This window comes from Salvelinus namaycush, chromosome 4 (assembly GCF_016432855.1).
Source record: "Salvelinus namaycush isolate Seneca chromosome 4, SaNama_1.0, whole genome shotgun sequence".
Classification (NCBI taxonomy): Eukaryota; Metazoa; Chordata; class Actinopteri; order Salmoniformes; family Salmonidae; genus Salvelinus; species Salvelinus namaycush.
The window spans coordinates 39,508,962-39,531,355 of NC_052310.1; the positions used below are offsets into that span (position 1 = coordinate 39,508,962).

Consider the following 22,394-nt stretch of genomic DNA (forward strand, 5'->3'; position numbering starts at 1 on the left):
CACACATCACAAGAGGGTAAAGTCTTTTGGTTTGTATGTTTGTATTCATATCAGTTAATCATTGGAGGGGAAAAACCTCAACCTCCAACTGGACTAACATTTTGAAAGTGTTCCTCAATTGCAAGTCCAGGATGACAGTTATTATCAGAAGGGGGCACCCTTGGATAAGAGTTCTAATCTTACAAGGGAAAAGTGGCACGTCATATCGTTGAAAGTCAAAGCGTTGACGTAACATTGCCTAAATTAACAACCATGGCTACATTCCCCTTACATAACCAGACCACAAAAGTAAAGATTAAAATATTTTATTTGTTTTAAAATATACATCAGTTTACAAATTCAGAAAATAAAATTAGTACAGGTTTAACAGTCTTGTGTATAATATTGTCTTTGAAGTCATTTTTTAACAGGGAGAACATTTTTAGCCCGCTTGCACACAAAAAGAAAGGACATCTACAAAGCCATGAAAGAACAGGCACTGCATCGGGAGTGTGATGAATATTCAACCAAAGAAAAACACAACGGAGCCCACTTTTCTCAGTATGAGAGAATAATCAGATTGCCACTTAACTCCATGCAAGACTGGTAGACATGGTTTGTGTGAATGAACCCAGCAACAGAACTGGATTCATGGTTGGGTGAGTCTGGACTTGGGACCCTACAACAGTCTCCTCGCAATGGCGTCCATCAGGTACCACAAACTGCAGTGTCTCCTAGAATCAAAAAAGTTATAGGTATACCAGTATTTATCCCCATTAAGCACAAATCACACAAACACTGGATACATAATTTTATATACATTAAAATTCACCTGCAGCCAAATAAAATAAAGTGCTGAATTAGGCATGTAACAGGGCTGCCCCAAACCCTCCTGGAGATCTACAGTCCTGTGGGTTTTCAGTCCAACCCTAATTTAACACACCTGATTCTACTAATTAGCTGCTCAACCAGACCTTAACTAGCTGAATCATATGCTAAATTAGGGTTGGACTGAAAACCTACAGGACAGTAGATCTCCAGGAAGAGGCTTTGGGGCAGCCCTAGCATATAACATGCATTTCATTCATGTCAATGGGAGAATTCAACGACTCAACACCATACATGTAGACATGAATAAGATAAGATGTAAATAACAAACAACAATGGAGGCATATATTGACGTGAGAAGACAGTGACAGCATCTTTATTAGTATTCCTGAACCATCTCATTGCAATGACACCTCCCTTGTGCAGGGACTGGCTTTGTCATCAAGCTCAGATTGTGTGATTACACCGTCTGTGTGGGATATTACACAGTAAAACCCCGTCACTGTATTCATATGTAGAGCCAGGGTTTTCTAATTGTATAATGGAATACTTTACACTCCAGTTCAAATATTCTTGCAGATGATAAATATTTCCAATAAACCCCTGGCGCTGTCTCAACACTGTCACAATGGAGACAAGGCTCCTGTGAACCAACTGGCATGCTGTTTAAATCATGCTCAGACTAAAACCTATAGAGGGAAAATAACTGAGCTAGCTACCTGTTAAAAGGTCACCGTCACAGATGGATTACCGTCATGACCAGTGTGTTTATTCCACCGCATCAGATAACAGGAGTGACGAAGCCGACATTTTTCAACATTTCTCAGACTAAATTTAAAAAGGCTCCACATGAGTGGAGCGTCTTGGGAAGGCGACCTTGGATCAAAGCAGCGACGCGTCAGCAGAGATGTGTTCAATTATATTCACGAAAGAGGATTCATTAAAGTTGCAGGAGACCAGATATAAAGGCCTATTTATACTGCTTAGTACATTAGAGCCTGCACATTTAATTCCCTCTTTTTTTTTCCATTTCCGTTTTTGTATTTGCACGAAACCTTGTCTATCTGATGAGCCCATGCAATATTCAAAACGTAAATGTCCATGTTGAAGACCATGACAGACTGCTCTACTCCTTTTGAAGTATTAGAGACCTATTTCTGAGGGTAATAAAACATGAATAATTTAGTAAAGGGCTTGTTACAACTCTTAATTATGGGCTATTAACACTTCATCTATACTAATGAAAAAGACCAATAAGCAGACTGCAAGCGAAAGAAAAGAGGTTTAAAAAGTGTGAGGGTGGAGTGACGTGAACCGTGTGGATTTTGGGGGCCCGCAATCCAGGGTCCCGGTCCGTTTACACTGAAGAAAATGGCGTTGAATTATTCAGGGACCAGGAGTGCAGCAGAAAGCCTTCAGCGTGTTGGATATAGTATGAGGAGAGACTTTTATACCGGGATCTGGTGACTCATCTCGCTCGGGAGGGAACACAGTTACCTCGTATGACCCCAGTGACTGGCGGCGACACAGTACTTTACAGCACAATGTTGCCAGTTCCTTGATATGTGGCTTTTATTTGTTGGTCTAAGAATAGAGGTTTAAACAGGGGAGGGGGGGACTAAGACCCACATCTATACATATATAGTGAGAAGGCAGGCTCAAGAGACATCAAGGATGAACATTTGTAGGTGGTGTCCTTGTTTCCAGATCAGAATTAGGTGGGAGGGAGGGCATTTTTATAATGTTGTATGGACAGTTTACTGGCGCATCTTTTCTAACCTTGTGGAAACACAGTACTTGGCAAAAGCCCTCAGTCGTAATCATGAAGTTGTATTTATCATCTTTGATCATTTAATTTGTCTTCAAAATGTAAGTGCAGGCAATTCAGAAAGTATTCAGACCCCTTCATTTTTTCCACATTGTGTTATGTTACAGCCTTATTCTAAAATGGATTAAATAAAGTTTTTCCTCATCAATCTACACACAATACCCCATAATGACAAAGCGAAAACAGGTTTTTAGAAATTGTTGCAAATAAAAAATAAACAGAAATACCTTATTTACATAAGTATACAGAACCTTTGCTATGAAACTTGAAATTGAGCTCGGGTGCATCCTATTTCCACTGATCATCCTTGCGATGTTGCTACAACTTGATTGGAGTCCACCTGTGGTAAATTCAATTGATTGGACATGATTTGGAAAGGCATACAATTGTCTATATGGTCCCACAGTTGACAGTGCATGTCAGAGCAAAAACCAAGCCATGAGGTCAAAGGAATTGTCAGTAGCGCTCAGAGGATTGTGTCGAGGAACAGATCTGGTAAAGGGTACATTTCTGCAGCATTGAAGGTCCCCAAGAACACAGTGGGCTCCATCATTCTTAAATTGAAGAAGTTTGGAACCACCAAGACTCTTCCTAGAGCTGGCCGCCCGGCCAAACTGAGCAATCGGGGGAGAAGGGCCTTGGTCAGGGAGGTGACCAAGAATCCGATGGTCACTCTGAAAAGCTCCAGAGTTCATCTGTGGAGATGAGAGAACTTTCCAGAAGGACAACCATCTCTGCAGCACGCCACCAATCAGGCCTTTATTGTAGAGTGGCCAGGCTGTGTGGATGTTTTTCAGCGGCAGGGACTGGGAGACTAGTCAGGATCAACGGAAAGATGAACGGCGCAAAGTACAGAGAGATCCTTGATGAAAATCTGCTCCAGAGCAGTCTGATAAAACCCAGATTGAACTCGTTGGCCTGAATGCCTAGTGTCACGGACCTCAGACTGGGGCGAAGGTTCACCTTCCAACAGGACAACGACCCTAAGCACACAGCCAAGACAACGCAGGAGTGGCTTCGGGACAAGTCTCTGAATGTCCTTGAGTGGCCCAGCCAGAGCCCGGACTTGAACCCGATCGAACATCTCTGGAGAGACCTGAAAATAGCTGTGCAGCGATGCTCCCCATCCAACCTGACAGAGCTTGAGAGAATCTGCAGAGAAGAATGGGAGAAACTCCCCAAATACTGGTTTGCCAAGCTTGTAGCGTCATACAAGGCTGTAATCGCTGCCAAAGGTGCGTCAACAAAGTACTGAGTCTGAATACTTATGTAAGTGTGAGATCAGTTTTTTATTTTTAATACATTTGCAAACAAAACTGTTTTTGTTTTGTCATTATGAGGTATTGTGTGTAGATTGATGAGGGGAAAAAAATATTTAATCCATTTTAGAATAAGGCTGTGACGTCACAAAATGTGGAAAAAGTGAAGGGGTCTGAATACTTTCAGAATGCACCGTATATGATATTACACTGTCTTCAGCCCACAGAGGGTTGCATGAACAAATACAAGCAGAGTCTGACTCAGAGAGTTAAGAACACTGCATGAGGCGTGTGACTTCATACTGGATTACTGCCTTATACTGAAGGGCTTTCACTGTGAGCTGTCAATCTGGGATCAATAAAACAGCAGGACAGTATCCGACTTCATAACCACGCAATCAAAGAGCCATTAGAAAGGCAAACAATTACATAAATGAAAATGCAGACTTTTGCCTCAGTCAATCATCCTTATTATGTACTAAAGCTACAGTTGAAGTCGGAAGTTTACATACACCTTAGCCAAATACATTTAAACTCAGTTTTTCACAATTCCTGACATTTAATCCTAATAAAAATGCCCTGTTTTAGGTCAGTTAGGATCACCACTTTATTTTAAGAATGTGAAATGTCAGAATAATAGTAGAGAGAAGGATTTATTTCAGCTTTTATTTCTTTCATCACATTCCAAGTGGGTCAGAATTTTACATACACTCAATTAGTATTTGGTAGCATTGCCTTTAAATTGTTTAACTTGGGTCAAACGTTTCGGGTAGCCTTCCACAAGCTTCCCACAATAAGTTGGGTGAATTTTGGCCCATTCCTCCTGACAGAGCTGGTGCAACTGAGTCAGGTTTGTAGGCCTCCTTGCTGGTACACGCTTTTTCAGTTCTGCCCACCAATTTTCTATAGGATTGAGGTCAGGGCTTTGTGATGGCCACTCCAATACCTTGACTTTGTTGTCCTTAAGCCATTTTGCCACAACTTTGGAAGTATGCTTGGGGTCATTGTCCATTTGGAAGACTCATTTGCGACCAAGCTTCAACTTCCTGACTGATGTCTTGACGTTGCTTCAATATATCCACATAATTTTCCTGCCTCATGATGCCATCTATTTTGTGAAGTGCACCAGTCCCTCCTGCAGCAAAGCACCCACACAACATCATGCTGCCACCCCCTTGCTTCACGGTTGGGATGGTGTTCTTCGGCTTGCAAGCCTCCCCCTTTTTCCTCCAAACATAACGATGGTCATTATGGCCAAACAGTTCTATTTTTGTTTCATCGGACCAGAGGACATTTCTCCAAGAAGTACAATCTTTGTCCCCATGTGCAGTTGCAAACCGTAGTCTGGCTTTTTTATGGCGGTTTTGGAGCAGTGGCTTCTTCCTTGCTGAGCGGCCTTTCAGGTTATGTCAATATAGGACTCATTTTACTGTGGATATAGATACTTTTGTACCTGTTTCCTCCAGCATCTTCACAAGGTCTTTTGCTGTTCTGGGATTGAGTCGCTCTTTTCGCACCAAAGTACGTTTATCTCTAGGAGACAGAACGCGTCTCCTTCCTGAGCGGTATGACGGCTGGTGTTTGTACAGATGAACGTGGTACCTTTAGGCGTTTGGAAATTGCTCCCAAGGTTGAACCAGACTTGGAGGTCTACAATTTTTCCCATGATGTCAAGCAAAGAGGCACTGAGTTTGAAGGTAGGCCTTGAAATACATCCACAGGTACACCTCCAATTGACTCAAATTATGTCAATTAGCCTATCAGAAGCTTCTAAAGCCATGACATCATTTTCTGGAATTTTCCAAGCTGTTTAAAGGCACAGTCAACTTAGTGTATGTAAACTTCTGACCCACTGGAATTGTGATACAATGAATTATAAGTGAGATAATCTGTCTGTAAACAATTGTTGGAAAAATTACTTGCGTCATGCACAAAGTAGATGTCCTAACCCACTTGCCAAAACTTTAACTATACTGTGGAGTGGTTGAAAAACGAGATTTAATGACTCCAACCTAAGTGTATGTAAACTTCCGACTTCAACTGTACATAGAGCATGTCTGATGCTGAACACATTTTATGGATTACAATTAAGACATAAATTCAACATTGCTAAATACAGAACGGTAAGTGAATTGAATATACTGGACCGAATGAAAGTCCAAAAGGAACACATGCACACAATCAAAAATCAATCCATAAAATCAAAAATTATAATATCTTGAATGAACCAACATTCCCTATCCATACAAAAAGCATGTAGATGAAAATGGACCTATAGCGAAAATAAACACCAAATACTGTAGAGCCATGATTACATTCCAGATTAGGTATTGTATTTAGAAAGAGCCAAAGATTAAAACAACTTTGCATTTTTTCAATTGATCTGAACTCTATCGACCAGAATATCTAGGGGTGGGGACATCTGATAAGCAAACTGATGAAATACTTAAAAGGTTGGCTGAACACAGAGGAAAACCTGTCAAATCATTCTCCTCTTCACAGTTTACTAGTTACTAGTATAACATCCTCTGTGAACCCCCACAACGGAGACTGAGTAGTACACCAACAAAAATACTTTCCTGATCAGGAAATTATCAACGGTAAAGAAATACCAAAAATCTCATCATCAACCAGCCCTGTCATACCATGCAGACCTTTTGCCTTCGATTATTCCTTGTCACTTTGATATTCTGGAAACATACTGTTGTTACTGAATACATTGCTAACAGAAGTGGTACACAAGGAGAATTATTCCCCCCCCCCCAGGGCCCAGTGAATATTTCCAAAACACATCCACAAAAATGCCTCGAAGATTGTTGTGGTTCTTCTGAAAAACACTGTGTTTCATGCCATTTAGGTCTTCCTTTGTAATACCCCATGTAAAGTACCAGAGTTAACAATAGAACTATAGGCCTGTTTGTTTCTTGAAATGAAAATACAGATGACTAAATCCAATGACAGATCAATAACAGAATAAAAGTGAGAGAGTAGATCATCAACGTCATAATATGTCCAGACATCAGCCATAAAAGTTGCATAAAAATCTAAATGAAAATTATTTGAATGAAGAAGCGATTGAAGAAATAAAAGGTAACACTTACGATAATAGAAAGACAAATCAATGAAAACTGTATGTGTTATTGAGAAAACAAACTTGAGTGAGACCTACAATTTCAGGAATTCTTTGAGGGTGACCTTCCTCGTTCTTGTGTAGGTGACCAATTACAGAGAAGAGAGCCCTTAAGAGTGGGTGCTCAACAGACTGCTGCACACTTCAGACTCTTCAGAGGGGCATCAGAATATATCTTTTCTGGGAATTGGGGGGTTAGAAACCCCCTCCGACAGAGAGGGATAGGCACTGAGAGTCTGTGTGGGGGTCCGTTCCACCATCCGCTCACACCAGACAACAGCATGCGCTTGCAAGTGCTTGCCCTCTTCACCATTCGTCCATTCAGAGATGGAGGTAAAGTTCTCATGTTATCAGATTCCTGCATGACATATCATTTCTCTAGGGGGGAGCAGGGGATCCAGGGCAAAAGAGAACAAACAAGGGAGAAGGCAACAACTCCATCCATCCTGCATATCGCCGATCATCTCAAGTGACGAGATGAAACTTTGCACCATCTGGGCTGTTCCATGAGAACACACACTGGCTGGATGTTTACACACAGGAAATGGCTCTGCATGGCTCCATTCTCCTCTCTGCAATAGTTTTGGAGTGTTTGAGAGACAGAAAACTAACCTCATTCAGAAACCCCTGTAGGACCCTTTGTTCTGCTACTGGAGGAGATTGCGGTTTACAGTGGAAAACAAAGGAAAGAACGCCGCAAACTTGACCATTCAACCGGCAGCCAGGCATCGCACATATCTTCTGAAGAACAGTCAGCTCTTGAATGTGGTTACTAGAGAATGTGTGTATTTCCTGACTAAACTCATGAGAGACGGCAGCACGGACAAAGGGAGGACCGACACGAATCATCGCTCTCTTTTCTGGTAAGATAAAGAGTCCACAGACCATTGAAGAGTTAGTCTGTCAGATGACAGATGAAGTGAGAGGAGTAAAGTCCCGTAGTCTCAGTCCAGCAGGTTACCATGCTCCTGTGCCCGGGTCAGGCTGTCTTTGCGGTGCAGGTGGTGGACTCCCATCCTCTTTGGGCTCTTCAGGGGTCGGCCGGGGGTGGAAGTGGAGGAGTTTGCGGGAAGGGGAGTGGTGTTCTTTGTGTAGTCCTCTAGCCCTGCCAGGACCCGGGGGGCTATGACGGGGAAGTCCTGTGGTAGGATGTCTCTCTCCTCTGCAGAGCTGCCTACAGACCCAGTCTCGTCCACAAAATCATTCCTTTTGGCCTCCGCCGGGCTGGTCTCCACAGTGATGGCCGTTGACACGGTGTCGCCACTGGTGTTGTCTCGGTCGTTGTCCAGTGGGTCCAGGGCCATCAGCAGCTGCTCGCTCTCCTCTGTGGAGAAGTCTGCTCCGTAATGCCCCCTCCTGGTGCGGAGGTCAGCCATGCTGCTGGTGTCAGTGTCCAGGCTGGACTCTCGGCTTGCTGTCCAGCTGCGGGTGGAGGACCCCTCCTCCCCGTCCGAGTAGGCCCCCCGTAGTGCCCCCCTGTCGGAACCCCCGCCCACTGGCTTGCTGGTCCGGGTCCCCTCCAGGTCCTTGACCGTCTCGCTGCTGAAGGAGGTGCGGTTGACCAGGGTGCCCTCAGAGGATGGTGCCATCTTCTCCACAAACATGCGCTGCCAGTTGGCCAGCAGGTCCTCCTCGGAGCTACCTGAGCTGGCAAAGGCGCTGGGGGGCTGAGGGGGGCTGCTGAAGGGGCTGGACTGGTTGGAGAGGGGGTCTGTTGTGTCCAGCTGAGTAGGGGTGCGGCAGGGGTCACGCTGCCCCCCTCCCCCTGAGGAGGAGGACGTCCCGGATCGCCAGCCCCCGTCCGACACAGCGGGGCTGTTTGGCACGGTGCGCTGGCGCTCGTTCTCCTCGTCGTTCTGCACCAGGCTGAGGGAGATGGCCTGGCGTGTTGCGTAGGTGCAGTTGGGCAGGGGGCTATTCTTGGGGATCTTCACCTTGTCGTCCGAGGAGAACTCGATCACCTTGCGGCCGGGATAGAGGGGGTGGGGCGGAGGGGGGGCTGGGTAGGGGTTGAGCTTCTCGAAGGCACCACCCTCTCTACCCTCCTCTCCTGATTGGCCGTCTGCTGACAGGCTGCTCTGGCTCCGACACATGCCGTTCTGCTGGAGGAGCTCCTGGGCCTGGCTGCTCTGGGCTGGGGCCCTGCTGCTGTGACCGGGACCCCCGTTCTCTCTACCCCCTCCTCCTGCCTGGGGCCCAGTCATGTCCACATGCACAAACACATCCTCTGCCTGGGGCCGGCCTGCGCTGCTGCTGGACTGGGCAGAGTTGAGTACCAGAGGCTCAGGCTTCTCCAGGACGCGGGCAATGACTGAGGTGGGCACCACGTCGGCGGGCGTCAGGCTCATGGTGTCGGAGTCCTGGCCCTGGGCCCCCTGGGAACTCTTATCCGGCAGACTGGCCTTCATGTGCTTGTTCACCATGTCCTGCAGCTCATAGGGCAGCTGGAAGACAAGAGAAGACGAATACAAAACGTGACAGGTTTCACAGATGGGCAAAGACATCATGTTAAAATCAAAAGTCACAGGCTTGTCAAACTCAGAATGGAGTTTGGAACACTAAAGTACTTAATATTAGATATAACTTGTAAAGAAAACATGTTACTTAATAATGAGAACAACTCCTCCACCTGCAGTCTTCCCCAATTCCCTCAATTAACTGGAACAACTTTAAAAAAGGTCCAATGCAGCTGTTTTTATCTCAATATCAAATAATTTCTAGGTAACAATTAAGTACCGTACTATGCTTGTTTTCAATTAAAATGGTCAAAAAGAAAACAAAAATAGCTTCTTTGCAAAGAGCAATTTCTCAAGCAAGAATTTTGCTAGGACTGTCTGGGAGTTGTCTGAGTGGGGAGGGGAAAACTGAAAACTAGCTGTTATTGGCAGAGAATTTTGGGAACTCTTTCTTATTGGTCATGTAAATTCCATCCCACCAAAACAGGCTGAAATTCTTGCCAGTCTTTTCAAACAGCTCTTACACTAAAAAGGGCATTATCATATTCACAATTTCACAGAACTATTCCAACCTCATAGTGTGGAAATATATATATAAAACACATGAAAATCACATTTTGACTGCACTGGGCCTTTAAAAATCTGCATCTCACAAGGGCTGACAAATCTTTCCCGACTTGCTGCGCTTTTAAACAGCATGTGATTCCACTTTAAGAGCTCGCAGTGGGAGTATTTAGATTATCATGTCAAATGCATTAAGCTTTAACTTTCCCTATAACCGAGTGGCAAAGACTTAGCACTCATATCTCTCCCATGCAAGGACTTTGTGCTCCGATCCAAATTAGAAAGCGGTACATCTCAGTGGGATACGAGTGGCGTCCCGATTGTCAATTACAGTTCCAGAGGATTTCTAAAAGAGCTGATGTGATCCTGTAGTGGATCAGTCTCTCTGTGTAAGAGCAGTGAATGACACTAACACACGGCTGCCAGGTTAGACATCACTGGGGTGTCTGATGCTTGATATGTGAATGGAAGAGAACAGTGTGATCTATCTAAACTTCAGTCAGCGCTGTGAAGGAGACCGTCTCCTGCTGCCTTTCTTCCCTGGCCACCAAATGTCTCCTTGTCCCTGACTCCATGTTCACAGGAACAAAAAGCAGAGAGAACGAGAATAAAAGGCTCACCTCCAATGAGATGATTGAAGGGGGGTGAGAAAGAAAGAAAGTGAGGAGAGGAAGTAAAGAAAAAAAGGCTGGCATCTAGGGCCCTTCTATCACGGTGATACTGGGTGTGACGAGCCATGGCTGTGATATTGATATGTGGAAAATGGGCAGAGAGAGAATAAGTGATTCCACAGTCCCCGCTCGCTGATGCCCTAACGATCCTGGTGAGCAACGATCGGCACGCCCGCCTCCCCTTCATTTCCTCTGGTCAGTGGGGTGGGCCAGGCAGGATCAATACAACTGTATAGGGCTGCCAGGTGACTCCTCTACTGGTCAGAATTTTACACGACATACCCCTGACCTCTGCCCAATTACGTATAGCGATCAAACTCATGATGAGCTTACAAGCAGCTCCTGTATCACATCCATGTGGACACAAAGGTTATATACAGTCGTGGCCAAAAGTTTTGAGAATGACACAAATATAAATTTTCACAAGGTCTGCTGCCTCAGTTTGTATGGTGGCAATTTGCATATACTCCAGAATGTTATGAAGAGTGATTAGATGAATTGCAAAGTCCCTCTTTGCCATGCAAATGAACTGAATCCCCAAAAAACATTTCCACTGCATTTCAGCCCTGCCACAAAAGGACCAGCTGACATCATGTCAGTGAATCTCTCATTAACACAGGTGTGAGTGTTGACGAGGACAAGGCTGGAGATCACTCTGTTATGCTGATTGAGTTCAAATAACAGACTGGAAGCTTCAAAAGGAGGGTGGTGCTTGGAATCATTGTTCTTCCTCTGTCAACCATGGTTACCTGCAAGGAAACACGTGGTCATCATTGCTTTGCACAAAAAGGGCTTCACGGGCAAGGATATTGCTCCTAGTAAGATTGCACCTAAATCAACCATTTATCGGATCATCAAGAACTTCAAGGAGAGCGGTTCAATTGTTGTGAAGGTGGCTTCAGGGCGCCCAAGAAAGTCCAGCAAGCGCTAGGACCGTCTCCTAAAGTTGATTCAGCTGCGGGATCAGGGCACCACCAGTACAGAGCTTGCTCAGGAATGGCAGCAGGCAGGTGTGAGTGCATCTGCATGCACAGTGAGGCGAAGACTTTTGGAGGATGGCCTGGTGTCAAGAAGGGCAGCAAAGAAGCCACTTCTCTCCAGGAAAAACATCAGGGACAGACTGATATTCTGCAAAAGGTACAAGGATTGGACTGCTGAGGACTGGGGTAAAGTCATTTTCTCTGACGAATCCCCTTTCCGATTGTTTGGAAAAAAGCTTGTTCGGAGAAGACAAGGTGAGCGCTACCATCAGTCCTGTGTCATGCCAACAGTAAAGCATCCTGAGACCATTCATGTGTGGGGTTGCTTCTCAGCCAAGGGAGTGGGCTCACTCACAATTTTGCCTAAGAACACAGCCATGAATAAAGAATGGTACACACCCTCCGAGAGCAACTTCTCCCAACCATCCAGGAACAGTTTGGTGACGAACAATGCCTTTTCCAGCATGATGGAGCACCTTGCCATAAGGCAAAAGTGATAACTAAGTGGCACGAAGAACTAAATGTCGATATTTTGGGTCCATGGCCAGGAAACTCCCCAGACCTTAATCCCATTGAGAACTTGTGGTCAATCCTCAAGAGGCAGGTGGACAAACAAAAACCCACAAATTCTGACAAACTCCAAGCATTGATTATGCAAGAATGGGCTGCCATCAGTCAGGATGTGGCCCAGAAGTTAATTGACAGCATGCCAGGGCGGATTGCAGAGGTCTTGAAAAAGAAGGGTCAACACTGCAAATATTGACTCTTCGCATCAACTTCATGTCATTGTCAATAAAAGCCTTTGACACTTATGAAATGCTTGTAATTATACTTCAGTATTCCATAGTAACATCTGACAAAAATATCTAAAAGACACTGAGGCAGCAGACTGGTGAAAATGTATATTTGTGTCATTCTCAAAACTTTTGGCCACGACTGTACAGTACTGTGTTATAGAGCCTGAACTAAAAAGGCACACAATAGCTGTAGCAAGAAGTGTTTCATTCTTCAGTGAGTGAGAGACCTTTTTTTAGCACCATTCTTTCCTATAGAACATTGGCTGTATTATTATAAGCACCGCAGACAACCATTGTGATGCAAATCTGCATGGGTCCATTGATGGCCTCAGTCATGGTCATTTTACATGCTATTGTGCTAACTGCTTACTCACTGCAAATTATATCAATACGCATAAACTCCACAACAGAGGAACAGTTTGAGGCAAAGTGGGTATACTATATATGGCATAATGCCTGGGGAGACAAAAGCATAGCTTTCTTAGAACAATCACATGTGCAGCAGTGTGAATTGGTGCTCACAGACAGCCAATCCACTCTAGTGATAAGCTTCAGGACTGGGCTGCTGGGCAACTCCTGCCATGCTGTATAATTGACTTGTGTTTCCTTAGCCAATCTTCAGAATCCATCAAATCTCCCACAGATGGCTGCTGCCTGCCTGATAAGATGATTTGTATACACGGCTACTTTTGCAACCCCCTCCTAGGGAGCAGCTCACTTGGACACAGGATGACTCAATGCTTTCTGCCTGCCAGCCTGTTTGTCTCTCTGCCCGCCTGCCTGTCTGCTTGCCTCTCCATGTCCATACTGCCAGATCTTTTGCAAGGAGGACTCTATAACCATGGTTATCCAGGTTTCCCTTTGGTGTACTTTTATCATGCTTCCTCTCGGTCTTCCTTTCTCTCTCATAATGGATAAGGACTGTCAAGGGGACATTGCCTTATGGCCAATGCTTTGATTTTCAAAAATATGTCATCTTCAAGACTCTTCACTTGTTTGTATTTGCAAAAATAGCTCACTGCAGCAATTGGATCTCAGTCTGTAGACCCATTTCAAGAACTACCACTTTCTGCGACTATGTTTTCATCTAGGTCCTGAGTGGCTTAGTTGGTAAGAGGTTGGCGCTGGTAGTGCTAAGATGTTTGAAATGCCAAGATGCTACAAATGTATGCACTCATTGTACCAAACCCCCCACAGTTGATGTCCACGGCCCCGCGAGAATCTAACTAGCGTAATAAAAAAATCCACATACAAATCTGCCTGTTTAAAGTAGAGATCTCAGTTTTGCATGGGCTGCGTCTCAATTCACCGCCTCCGCCGGCCCCATCTGCGGTGAAAGGTGGCAGAGCTACAGCAGTGCTTGTCAGACCATGAGACGTCCCGAAAATTGGCCATGAAAACATGTTTGGCATCCGAACGGTTGTTTTGCTCTAGGACGCCCACAAGCCTCACAAGCCTCGACTGAATGTAGCCCGGTACCAGTTTGAAAAATGAATGGCAGTATGGAGGTAGTTTAGTGCATGTAAAAAAGGGGTTAAATATGTGTAAAACTTTTTAAAAAGTAGTTTCATGATCTTATATCGCTCAGATATAGGAGAGAGACTTGAAAACAAACGTCCTTTAGATATTTTTTGTTGACCATCTATTTTTCCATGTATGAATCTGTTATTCAATGTGTTTCTATGGGCTAATGGCAGTAAAGCCTGATTCAATGTTCCATCAAATAATGTTTTAATACACACACACACACCTAAAGGGCTCCTAAAATTCTAAATCAAATAGCCTGATGATTCTTGGTATGACCATCTTAAACCCCCCCCCCCCCCATGACTTAAGACTCTAGGGGGATGTCGCATGGGGAAAAAGCTTCTAGTAAGTGGCATATACTGTATATAACAAAATCAGTCTCACAAGCTCAGACAAAATGAGGGGGTAAATTGCTAGCTCTCTTGTTGAATAAGGGCATGAGTACATGCAATCAGCAAGTGTTTGAACTAGCTGCTGAATCTGGATGCATTTGAATACTTGAGAAGTTTAAAGTAGATCATGTGAAATGTGTGTTTAAGTACAAAAGTTGCCTTTGGTGTAGAACCACCAGGTAAGCAAAACGCTCACTCTTTCAACTAATGCTTGACAAATAGAGAGAGAATAAAATAGTTCCCAAATAAATAAACTGATCATAAAACAAAGGAATAAAATGAGGTGTGCGAACAGATCTGCAGCTTGTGGCAGATTGTTGGGTTTCCCAGCAGTATTCAATTATGGCAGGACTGGGAGATCATTCTGCTCAGATGAATTACACTTGCCTGGCTGCCAAAATTCCTTTGCTCCGGCCAAACGCTACGCTACACCACGCCCACAGACGTTAGTTTCTTCTCCGCAATTAGTCTGAACCTCCCAGAAACCAATGGGTTGGGCCACAGCCAAGACACACGTGGGTAAAGCTGCATTTTGAAAATGTGTCTTTGATCCTCTGATTAGTTAGACATGATCTAATCAGAGATGACTTTGTTTTGTCCAACACCCCTCATTTTGACATCAACACAAACAACTTCAACGATGGCAGTCTCGGACTGAAGTATGTAGCGAACAGAGCAGTGTATGAATTCAGGCAAGAATTATACATCCCTTAAAAATAGCCCCCTGGCTGCCCTGCAGCGACAGCATGGTTGTCACATCGGCAGTAATAGTCCTCTGGAGACCAGAGCATCAGGCATTAAGACGGCACCGTCAATTCATACACTAACTAACTGAAGGAGTTCGAGCAGCAGGTAGCCCTGTGGATCAATGAACGAGGGAAAATAACTTAAATCCCTAAGGCGCACATTCAAACGCTGTCTCTCATTTACTGAGAGGGATTGGATTGTTAATATCACAGGTAGTGGAGACCATGATGTAACTACAATTCACTGAAAAGGGTCGGACTTTGGCACTAAAATTAGGCGTCTATGAGTTTATACTTTCTGTTCAACTGAATGATAAATAAACTGTTACATTTTAAATGTAATTCAAATCTTAACTGCAAATCAAGTGTATCCAGACATACGCACTAGTTGTTCATTTCTTACAACCAACATGATAGTATTGACAGCAATGTTTAACATGTGATGCCCAACTTCCAATTAACAAGTCTTCTTCGCCACTAGGGCGATTAAGTCCTAGACCACTGTTATACTACCCACAAGAAAGCATACAAGGCCCTCTCTCGGCCGTCATTCGGCAAATCAGATCATAACTCTGTACTCCTGCTTCCTGTTTACATCAGAAGCTCAAACAGGAAGCACCAGTGACTCGCTCAGGTGAGAAATGGTCACCAGAATCAGAGACTTTGCTACAGGACTGCTTTCCTAGCGCTGATTGGAATATGTTTTGAGACTGCGGCGATAACATTGACGAGCTAACCACCTGTCACCGGCTTCATTAGGAAATGAATCGGCGGCGTTGTCCCCACAGTGAAGGTTCGCTGCTTCCCTAATCAAAAGCCCTGGATTAACACGGAGGTTGGCGCTAAAGGACAGGGCTACTGCACACAGGGATATCGTAGACAACCCTGAGGCTACGGATGAGGACAGGAACAAGAAGTCCACATATGACCTCCGCAGAGTCATTAAAACAAACAAAAGGACAATATAGGAGGTAAAATCATACTACACAGGCTCCAATGCCTGCTGCATGTGGCAGGGGCTACAGTCCATTACGGATTACAAAGGAAGACCAAGCTGCCCAATGATGCCTCTCTACCAGACAAATGCTCTAAGGCTTCATGCCACAATAAGTACCACCCTGTAGCACTCACATCTGTAATCATGAAGTGCTTTGAGAGGCTGGTTATGGCACACAAACTCAATCATCCCAGTTTCTTCAAGTTCCTCGGTGTCCAAATCACTAAGGACTTAAGATGGTCCACATGCACAGTCGTGAAGGTGCGACAGTGCCTCTTTCCCCTCAGGAGATCGAAAAGGTTTTGCATGGGCCCCAAAAACGTTATACAGCTGTACCACAGAGCACCTTGACAGGCTGCATGACTGCTTGGTATGTCAATAGCACTGCCATCGATAGCATGGCGCTATAGAGGGTGGTGCGGACAGCCCAGTACATCACTGGGTCCGAGCTCCCTGCCATCCAGGACCTCTATATCAGCCGGTGTGAAAGGAAGGCACGGAACAACTAAAGACTCCAGCAACCCAAGCCACAGACTGTTCTCTCTGCATCCGCACAGCAAGCAGTCCCGGTGCATCAAGTCTGACACCAACAGGCTCCTGAACAGCTTGTATCCCCAAGCTATAAGACAGCTAAATAGATAACTAAATGGCTACACAAACAATTTTATTTTCGCACCGTCTCTTTGCACACTCACAGGGCCCTAAACACTCACCCACGGACACTTTAACACACAAACACTCACGCCATCATTTGCTCACACACACATATTTATACTGACTCTACGCACAACCACTCACATACAATCATCATATACACTGTTGCTACTCTGTTTATCATATATCCTGATGCCTATTCACCTTACCTATACATGTCTACTGCTTTCACTACAGTATTTCACTGTATTTGTGCATCTGACATTGAGTACGGTTAAATGTACACTAATGCTATTTTTGTGGATAGTAAGATTAATATAATAGCTCGATAAAAACGTTTACATGCTTTGCAAAAAGAACAATTGGTCTGTCATGTAGCATGCTTCTGTCTATAACGTGAGCTGTTCAGTATGTGTTGACAGTCCTTACCACCGCGTCATTTTTGAAAGATCTAACATTATCCATCGAGAACAACAAAAGTTGTTACTTTTCTCAACATTGTTGCCCTGAATTTAGCCGGCACTATCGACAGATCAGGTGGAAAAAGTAATGGGCTACTTTCTGCACATTCCACGGTCAGTGTAAACCGAAGTGACAAACAAGATGTAGCTACAAAGTTAAATGGTTCCAGTATGCCGTGAAGCGTTCATCCATGTACAGTTGAAGTCGGAAGATTACATACACCTTAGCCAAACATATTTAAACAGTTTTTCACAATTCCTGACATTTAATCCTAGTAAAAATTCCATGTCTTAGGTCAGTTAGGATCACCACTTTATTTTAAGAATGTGAAATGTCAGAATAATAGTAGAGAGAATGATTTATTTCAGCTTTTATTTATTTTATCACATTCCCAGTGGGTCAGAATTTTACATACACTCCATTAGTATTTGGTAGCATTGCCTTTAAATTGTTTAACTTGGGTCAAACGTTTCAGGTAGCCTTCCACAAGCTTCCCACAATAAGTTGGGTGAATTTTGGCCCATTCCTCCAGACAGAGCTGGTGTAACTGAGTCAGGTTTGTAGGCCTTCTTGCTCACACACACTTTCTCAGTTCTGCCCACACATTTTCTATGGGATTGAGGTCAGGGCTTTGTGTTGGCCACTCCAATACCTGGACTTTGTTGTCCTTAAGCCATTTTGCCATTACTTTGGAAGTATGCTTGGGGTCATTGTCCATTTGGAAGACCCATTTGCGACCAAGCTTTAACTTCCTGACTGATGTTTTGAGTTGTTGCTTCAATATATCCAAATCATTTTCATGCCTCATGATGCTATCTATTTTGTGAAGTCCACCAGTCCCTCCTGCAGCAAAGCACCCCCGCAACATGATGCTGCTACCCCCGTGCTTCACGGTTGGGATGGTGTTCTTCGGCTTGAAAGCCTCCCCCTTTTTCCTCCAAACATAACAATGGTCATTATGGCCAAACAGTTCTATTTTTGTTTCATCGGACCAAAGGACATGTCTCGAAAAAGTACAATCTTTGTCCCCATGTGCAATTGCAAACCGTAGTCTGGCTTTTTTATGGCGGTTTTGGAGCAGTGGCTTCTTCCTTGCTGAGTGGCCTTTCAGGTTATGTCGATATAGAACTCGTTTTACTGTGGATATAGATACTTTTCTACCTGTTTTCTCCAGCATCTTCACAAGGTCCTTTGCTGTCGTTCTGGGATTGATTTGCATTTTTCGCACCAAAGTACGTTCATCTCTAGGAGACAAAATGCGTCTCCTTCCTGAGCGGTATGACGGCTGCATGGTCCCATGGCGTTTATACTTGCGTACTATTGTTTGTACAGATGAACGTGGTACCTTCAGGCGTTTGGAAATTGCTCCCAAGGATGAACTAGACTTGTGGAGGTCTACAATTTATTTTCTGAGGTCTTGGCTGATTTCTTCTGATTTTCCCATGATGTCAAGCAAAGAGGCACTGAGTTTGAAGGTAGGCCTTGAAATACATCCACAGGACACCCCCAATTGACTCAAATTATGTCAGTTAGCCTATCAGAAGTTTCTAAAGCCATGACAATTTTCTGGAATTTTCCAAGCTGTTGAAAGGCAGTCAACTTAGTGTATGTAAACTTCTGACCCACTGGAATTGTGATACAGTGAATTATAAGTGAAATAATCTGTCTAAACAATTGTTGGAAAAATTACGTGTCATGCACAAAGTAGATGTCCTAACCAACTTGCAAAAACTATAGTTTGTTAACAAGAAATGTATGGAGTGGTTGAAAAACGAGTTTTCATGACTCCAACCTAAGTGTATGTAAACTTCCTACTTCAACTGTATACGGGTTAGAGTCTAGCTACATTTTCAGATATAAGTTTCTAATTTTGTCAGAAAGTTGAAGCGTGCTGTTAGTTAGTTAGCAAATGTTAACTTGTATGTATGTAGGAATATGTAGTAATATTATTCGAATCAGAAAACCATTTGCATTGCTAGTTATAGGCTAATGTTAGCTAGCTAACATTGAACCCAGTTTGTTAGCTTTAGCTACCTGCAGATTCATACTACAGCTATGACAATGTTTGTATTGGTAATAGTATGAGTTAGGATTATGCCGGTTCATTTTTTAGCCAGCTCGCGACACGTCTAAACAAAAGACTCCACTTCGGCCAGATTACTACATGACCCATCAAATTAGCCAGGTATGTCTGGGGGTGATTACGGCCATCTATTGTATTTCATGAATATGTGTACATGTCTAGACAATTGCGACCCATACTTAGCTAGATGTAGCTGGGGGGTGGTTATAGAATTTCCTTCACATGACCCATCAATTTAGACAAGTGTGTCAGGTAAGCGTGATCTAATAAAGATAAAATATCTTTATCTGGACACTTTGTTTTTGATATTGCTACTATGCAAGTAATCAGTTCACTGTACCATTTACACCTTCTGTATCCTATGCATGTGACAAATATTTTATTTGATATAGCGTGTATTTACCACATGGCCTCACAATGTGAATCCTTAATGAGATGGGTTTAAGATAGTGTGAACGATGCTGAATGGGTGTAGACAAATAAGAGCTCTCCAGTAGGTGTACCAAAACATTAAAGGGCCATTTTCTCAAAAGTGGGGTTACTAGTTGATCAACTTTCAAAGCAAAATTACTTTCCCATTGTTTCTCAACTACAGTGTATGATGCTGTCTATTTTTATGTAAAAAATACCATTTCAAATTTTGCTACATAAGACCGAATCGAGCCGGTCGGTCACATATGAAGTTTGTATGTGATTACTAGTTCTACTACACATACTTTTCAGTTGTTTCCGAATTCACTAAAGGAGGGAGGCTCACTCGGCTGGTGCTAGCACATGCGCTGATCAAATACACAGCTGGAACGCTGATTAAGGTGTGTACATCTCCTAATAATTTGAAAGATTGCTGAGAAAACCAGGTATTTTAATCAGCGTATGCTTACCTCGATTTTGACCGTACGCCGATTAAGCAGAGTAAGGTGTTTACATGACTATTCCATAGTCTGCTTACTGCCATAATATACACTGCTCAAAAAAATAAAGGGAACACTTAAACAACACAATGTAACTCCAAGTCAATCACACTTCTGTGAAATCAAACTGTCCACTTAGGAAGCAACACTGATTGACAATAAATTTCACATGCTGTTGTGCAAATGGAATAGACAAAAGGTGGAAATTATAGGCAATTAGCAAGACACCCCCAATAAAGGAGTGATTCTGCAGGTGGTGACCACAGACCACTTCTCAGTTCCTATGCTTCCTGGCTGATGTTTTGGTCACTTTTGAATGCTGGCGGTGCTCTCACTCTAGTGGTAGCATGAGACGGAGTCTACAACCCACACAAGTGGCTCAGGTAGTGCAGCTCATCCAGGATGGCACATCAATGCGAGCTGTGGCAAGAAGGTTTGCTGTGTCTGTCAGCGTAGTGTCCAGAGCATGGAGGCGCTACCAGGAGACAGGCCAGTACATCAGGAGACGTGGAGGAGGCCGTAGGAGGGCAACAACCCAGCAGCAGGACCGCTACCTCCGCCTTTGAGCAGGAGGAGCACTGCCAGAGCCTTGCAAAATGACCTCCAGCAGGCCACAAATGTCCCTTTATTTTTTTGAGCAGTGTATTTAATATTGAAATATTAGTGTGCATGTAAACATACTCAGTAAAACTTGAAACATTTGTTGGTTATGGACGTGATGCCCAGAGGAGCCTTGTCCTTCATAATCCGTGTTGAACTTCGTAATGGCATTGTTCAAAACAATTGGCACGTAGCGAAAACATTTTCTTTAATCGAGTCTTAGGGAGTGAAATTAGGGGAGAAATAAGAATCAAATGGATTTTACAATCGAGAAAAACATTTAAATTGAAGAGACTTAGTCATAGCACAACACTTTGGTTTCGATGGATTTCTTTTAATCATACTGACTTCAAGTCCTTTGTTTGCTGATGTATTGATTACCCAGCAGGCTCTGCACTCAGTAGCTCTTGATCTCACCCAGAAAATCTCACCCAGAGGTGGGAACAGAGACAGGGGTGCTTCGAGTTTTGCTGACATCATTGCTATCAATAGCAGTTCCAGACTAAGAAAGTCTCGGAAAGTATTCAGAATCCTTCCCCTTTTCCCACATTTTGTTACGTTACAGCCTTATTCTAAAATGGATAGAATACATTTTTACCTCAATCTAAACAAAATACCACATAATGACAAAGCAAAAACAGTTTAAAAATGACGATAAATGTGCAAAAATGTATAAAGAAAAATGCCTTATTTACCTAAGTTTTCATACCCTTTGCTATGAGACCTTGAAATTGAGCTCAGGTGCATCCTGTCTCCATTGATCATCCTTGAGATGTTTCTACAACTTGGAGTTCACCTTTGGTAAATTCAATTCATTGGACATGATTTGGAAAGGCACACACCTGTCTATATAAAGGTCCCACAGGTGACAGTCCATGTCAGAGCAAAAACCATGCCATAAGGTCGAAGGAATTGTCCGTAGAGCTCCGAGACAGGATTGTGTCGAGAAACAGATCTGGGTATCAAACATTTCTGCAGCCTTAAATGTCCAAGAACACAGCGGCTTCCATCATTCTTAAATGGAAGAAGTCTGGAACAACCAACTCTTCCTAGAGCTGGCCGCCCGGCCAAACTGAGCAATCAGGGGAGAAGGGCCTTGGTCAGGGTGGTGACCAAGAACCCGATGGTCACTGACTGAGCTCTCGAGTTCCTCTGTGGAGATGGGAGAACCTTCCAAAAGGACAACCATCTCTGCAGCACTCCACCAATCAGGCCTTTATGGTAGAGTGGCCAGACGGAAGCCACCCCTCAGTAAAAGGCACAGGACAGCCCGCTTGGAGTTTGCCAAAAAGGCACCTAAAGGTCTCTCAGACCATGAGAATTCACTGGTCTGATGAAACCAAGATTGAACTCTTTGGCCTGAATGCCAAGCGTCACATCTTGAGGAAACCTGGCACCATCCCTAAGGTGAAGCATGGTGGGGGCAGCATCATGCTGTGGGATGTTGTTCAGCAGCATGGACTGGGACACTAGTCAGGATCGAGGGAAAGATAAGTTATTTTTTATTTAACCTTTATTTAACTATGCAAG

The 22,394-nt window shown here is 43.8% G+C and overlaps 1 protein-coding gene across 1 annotated transcript in view; it reads right to left on the reverse strand.

Moving 5' to 3' along the window:
• Positions 1–622: 622 nt before the first annotated feature.
• The window catches only part of LOC120046513 (tight junction-associated protein 1-like), a 159,979-nt gene continuing 138,207 nt past the window's right edge, over positions 623–22,394 (reverse strand). Inside the window, exons 11-12 of the mRNA XM_038991813.1 lie at positions 7,637–9,468; positions 623–713 (exon numbers count right to left, since the gene is read on the reverse strand). Of these exons, the coding sequence (XP_038847741.1) occupies positions 7,969–9,468 (1,500 nt within the window). The 3' untranslated portion in view covers positions 623–713; positions 7,637–7,968. The remainder of the gene's footprint in view (positions 714–7,636; positions 9,469–22,394) is intronic.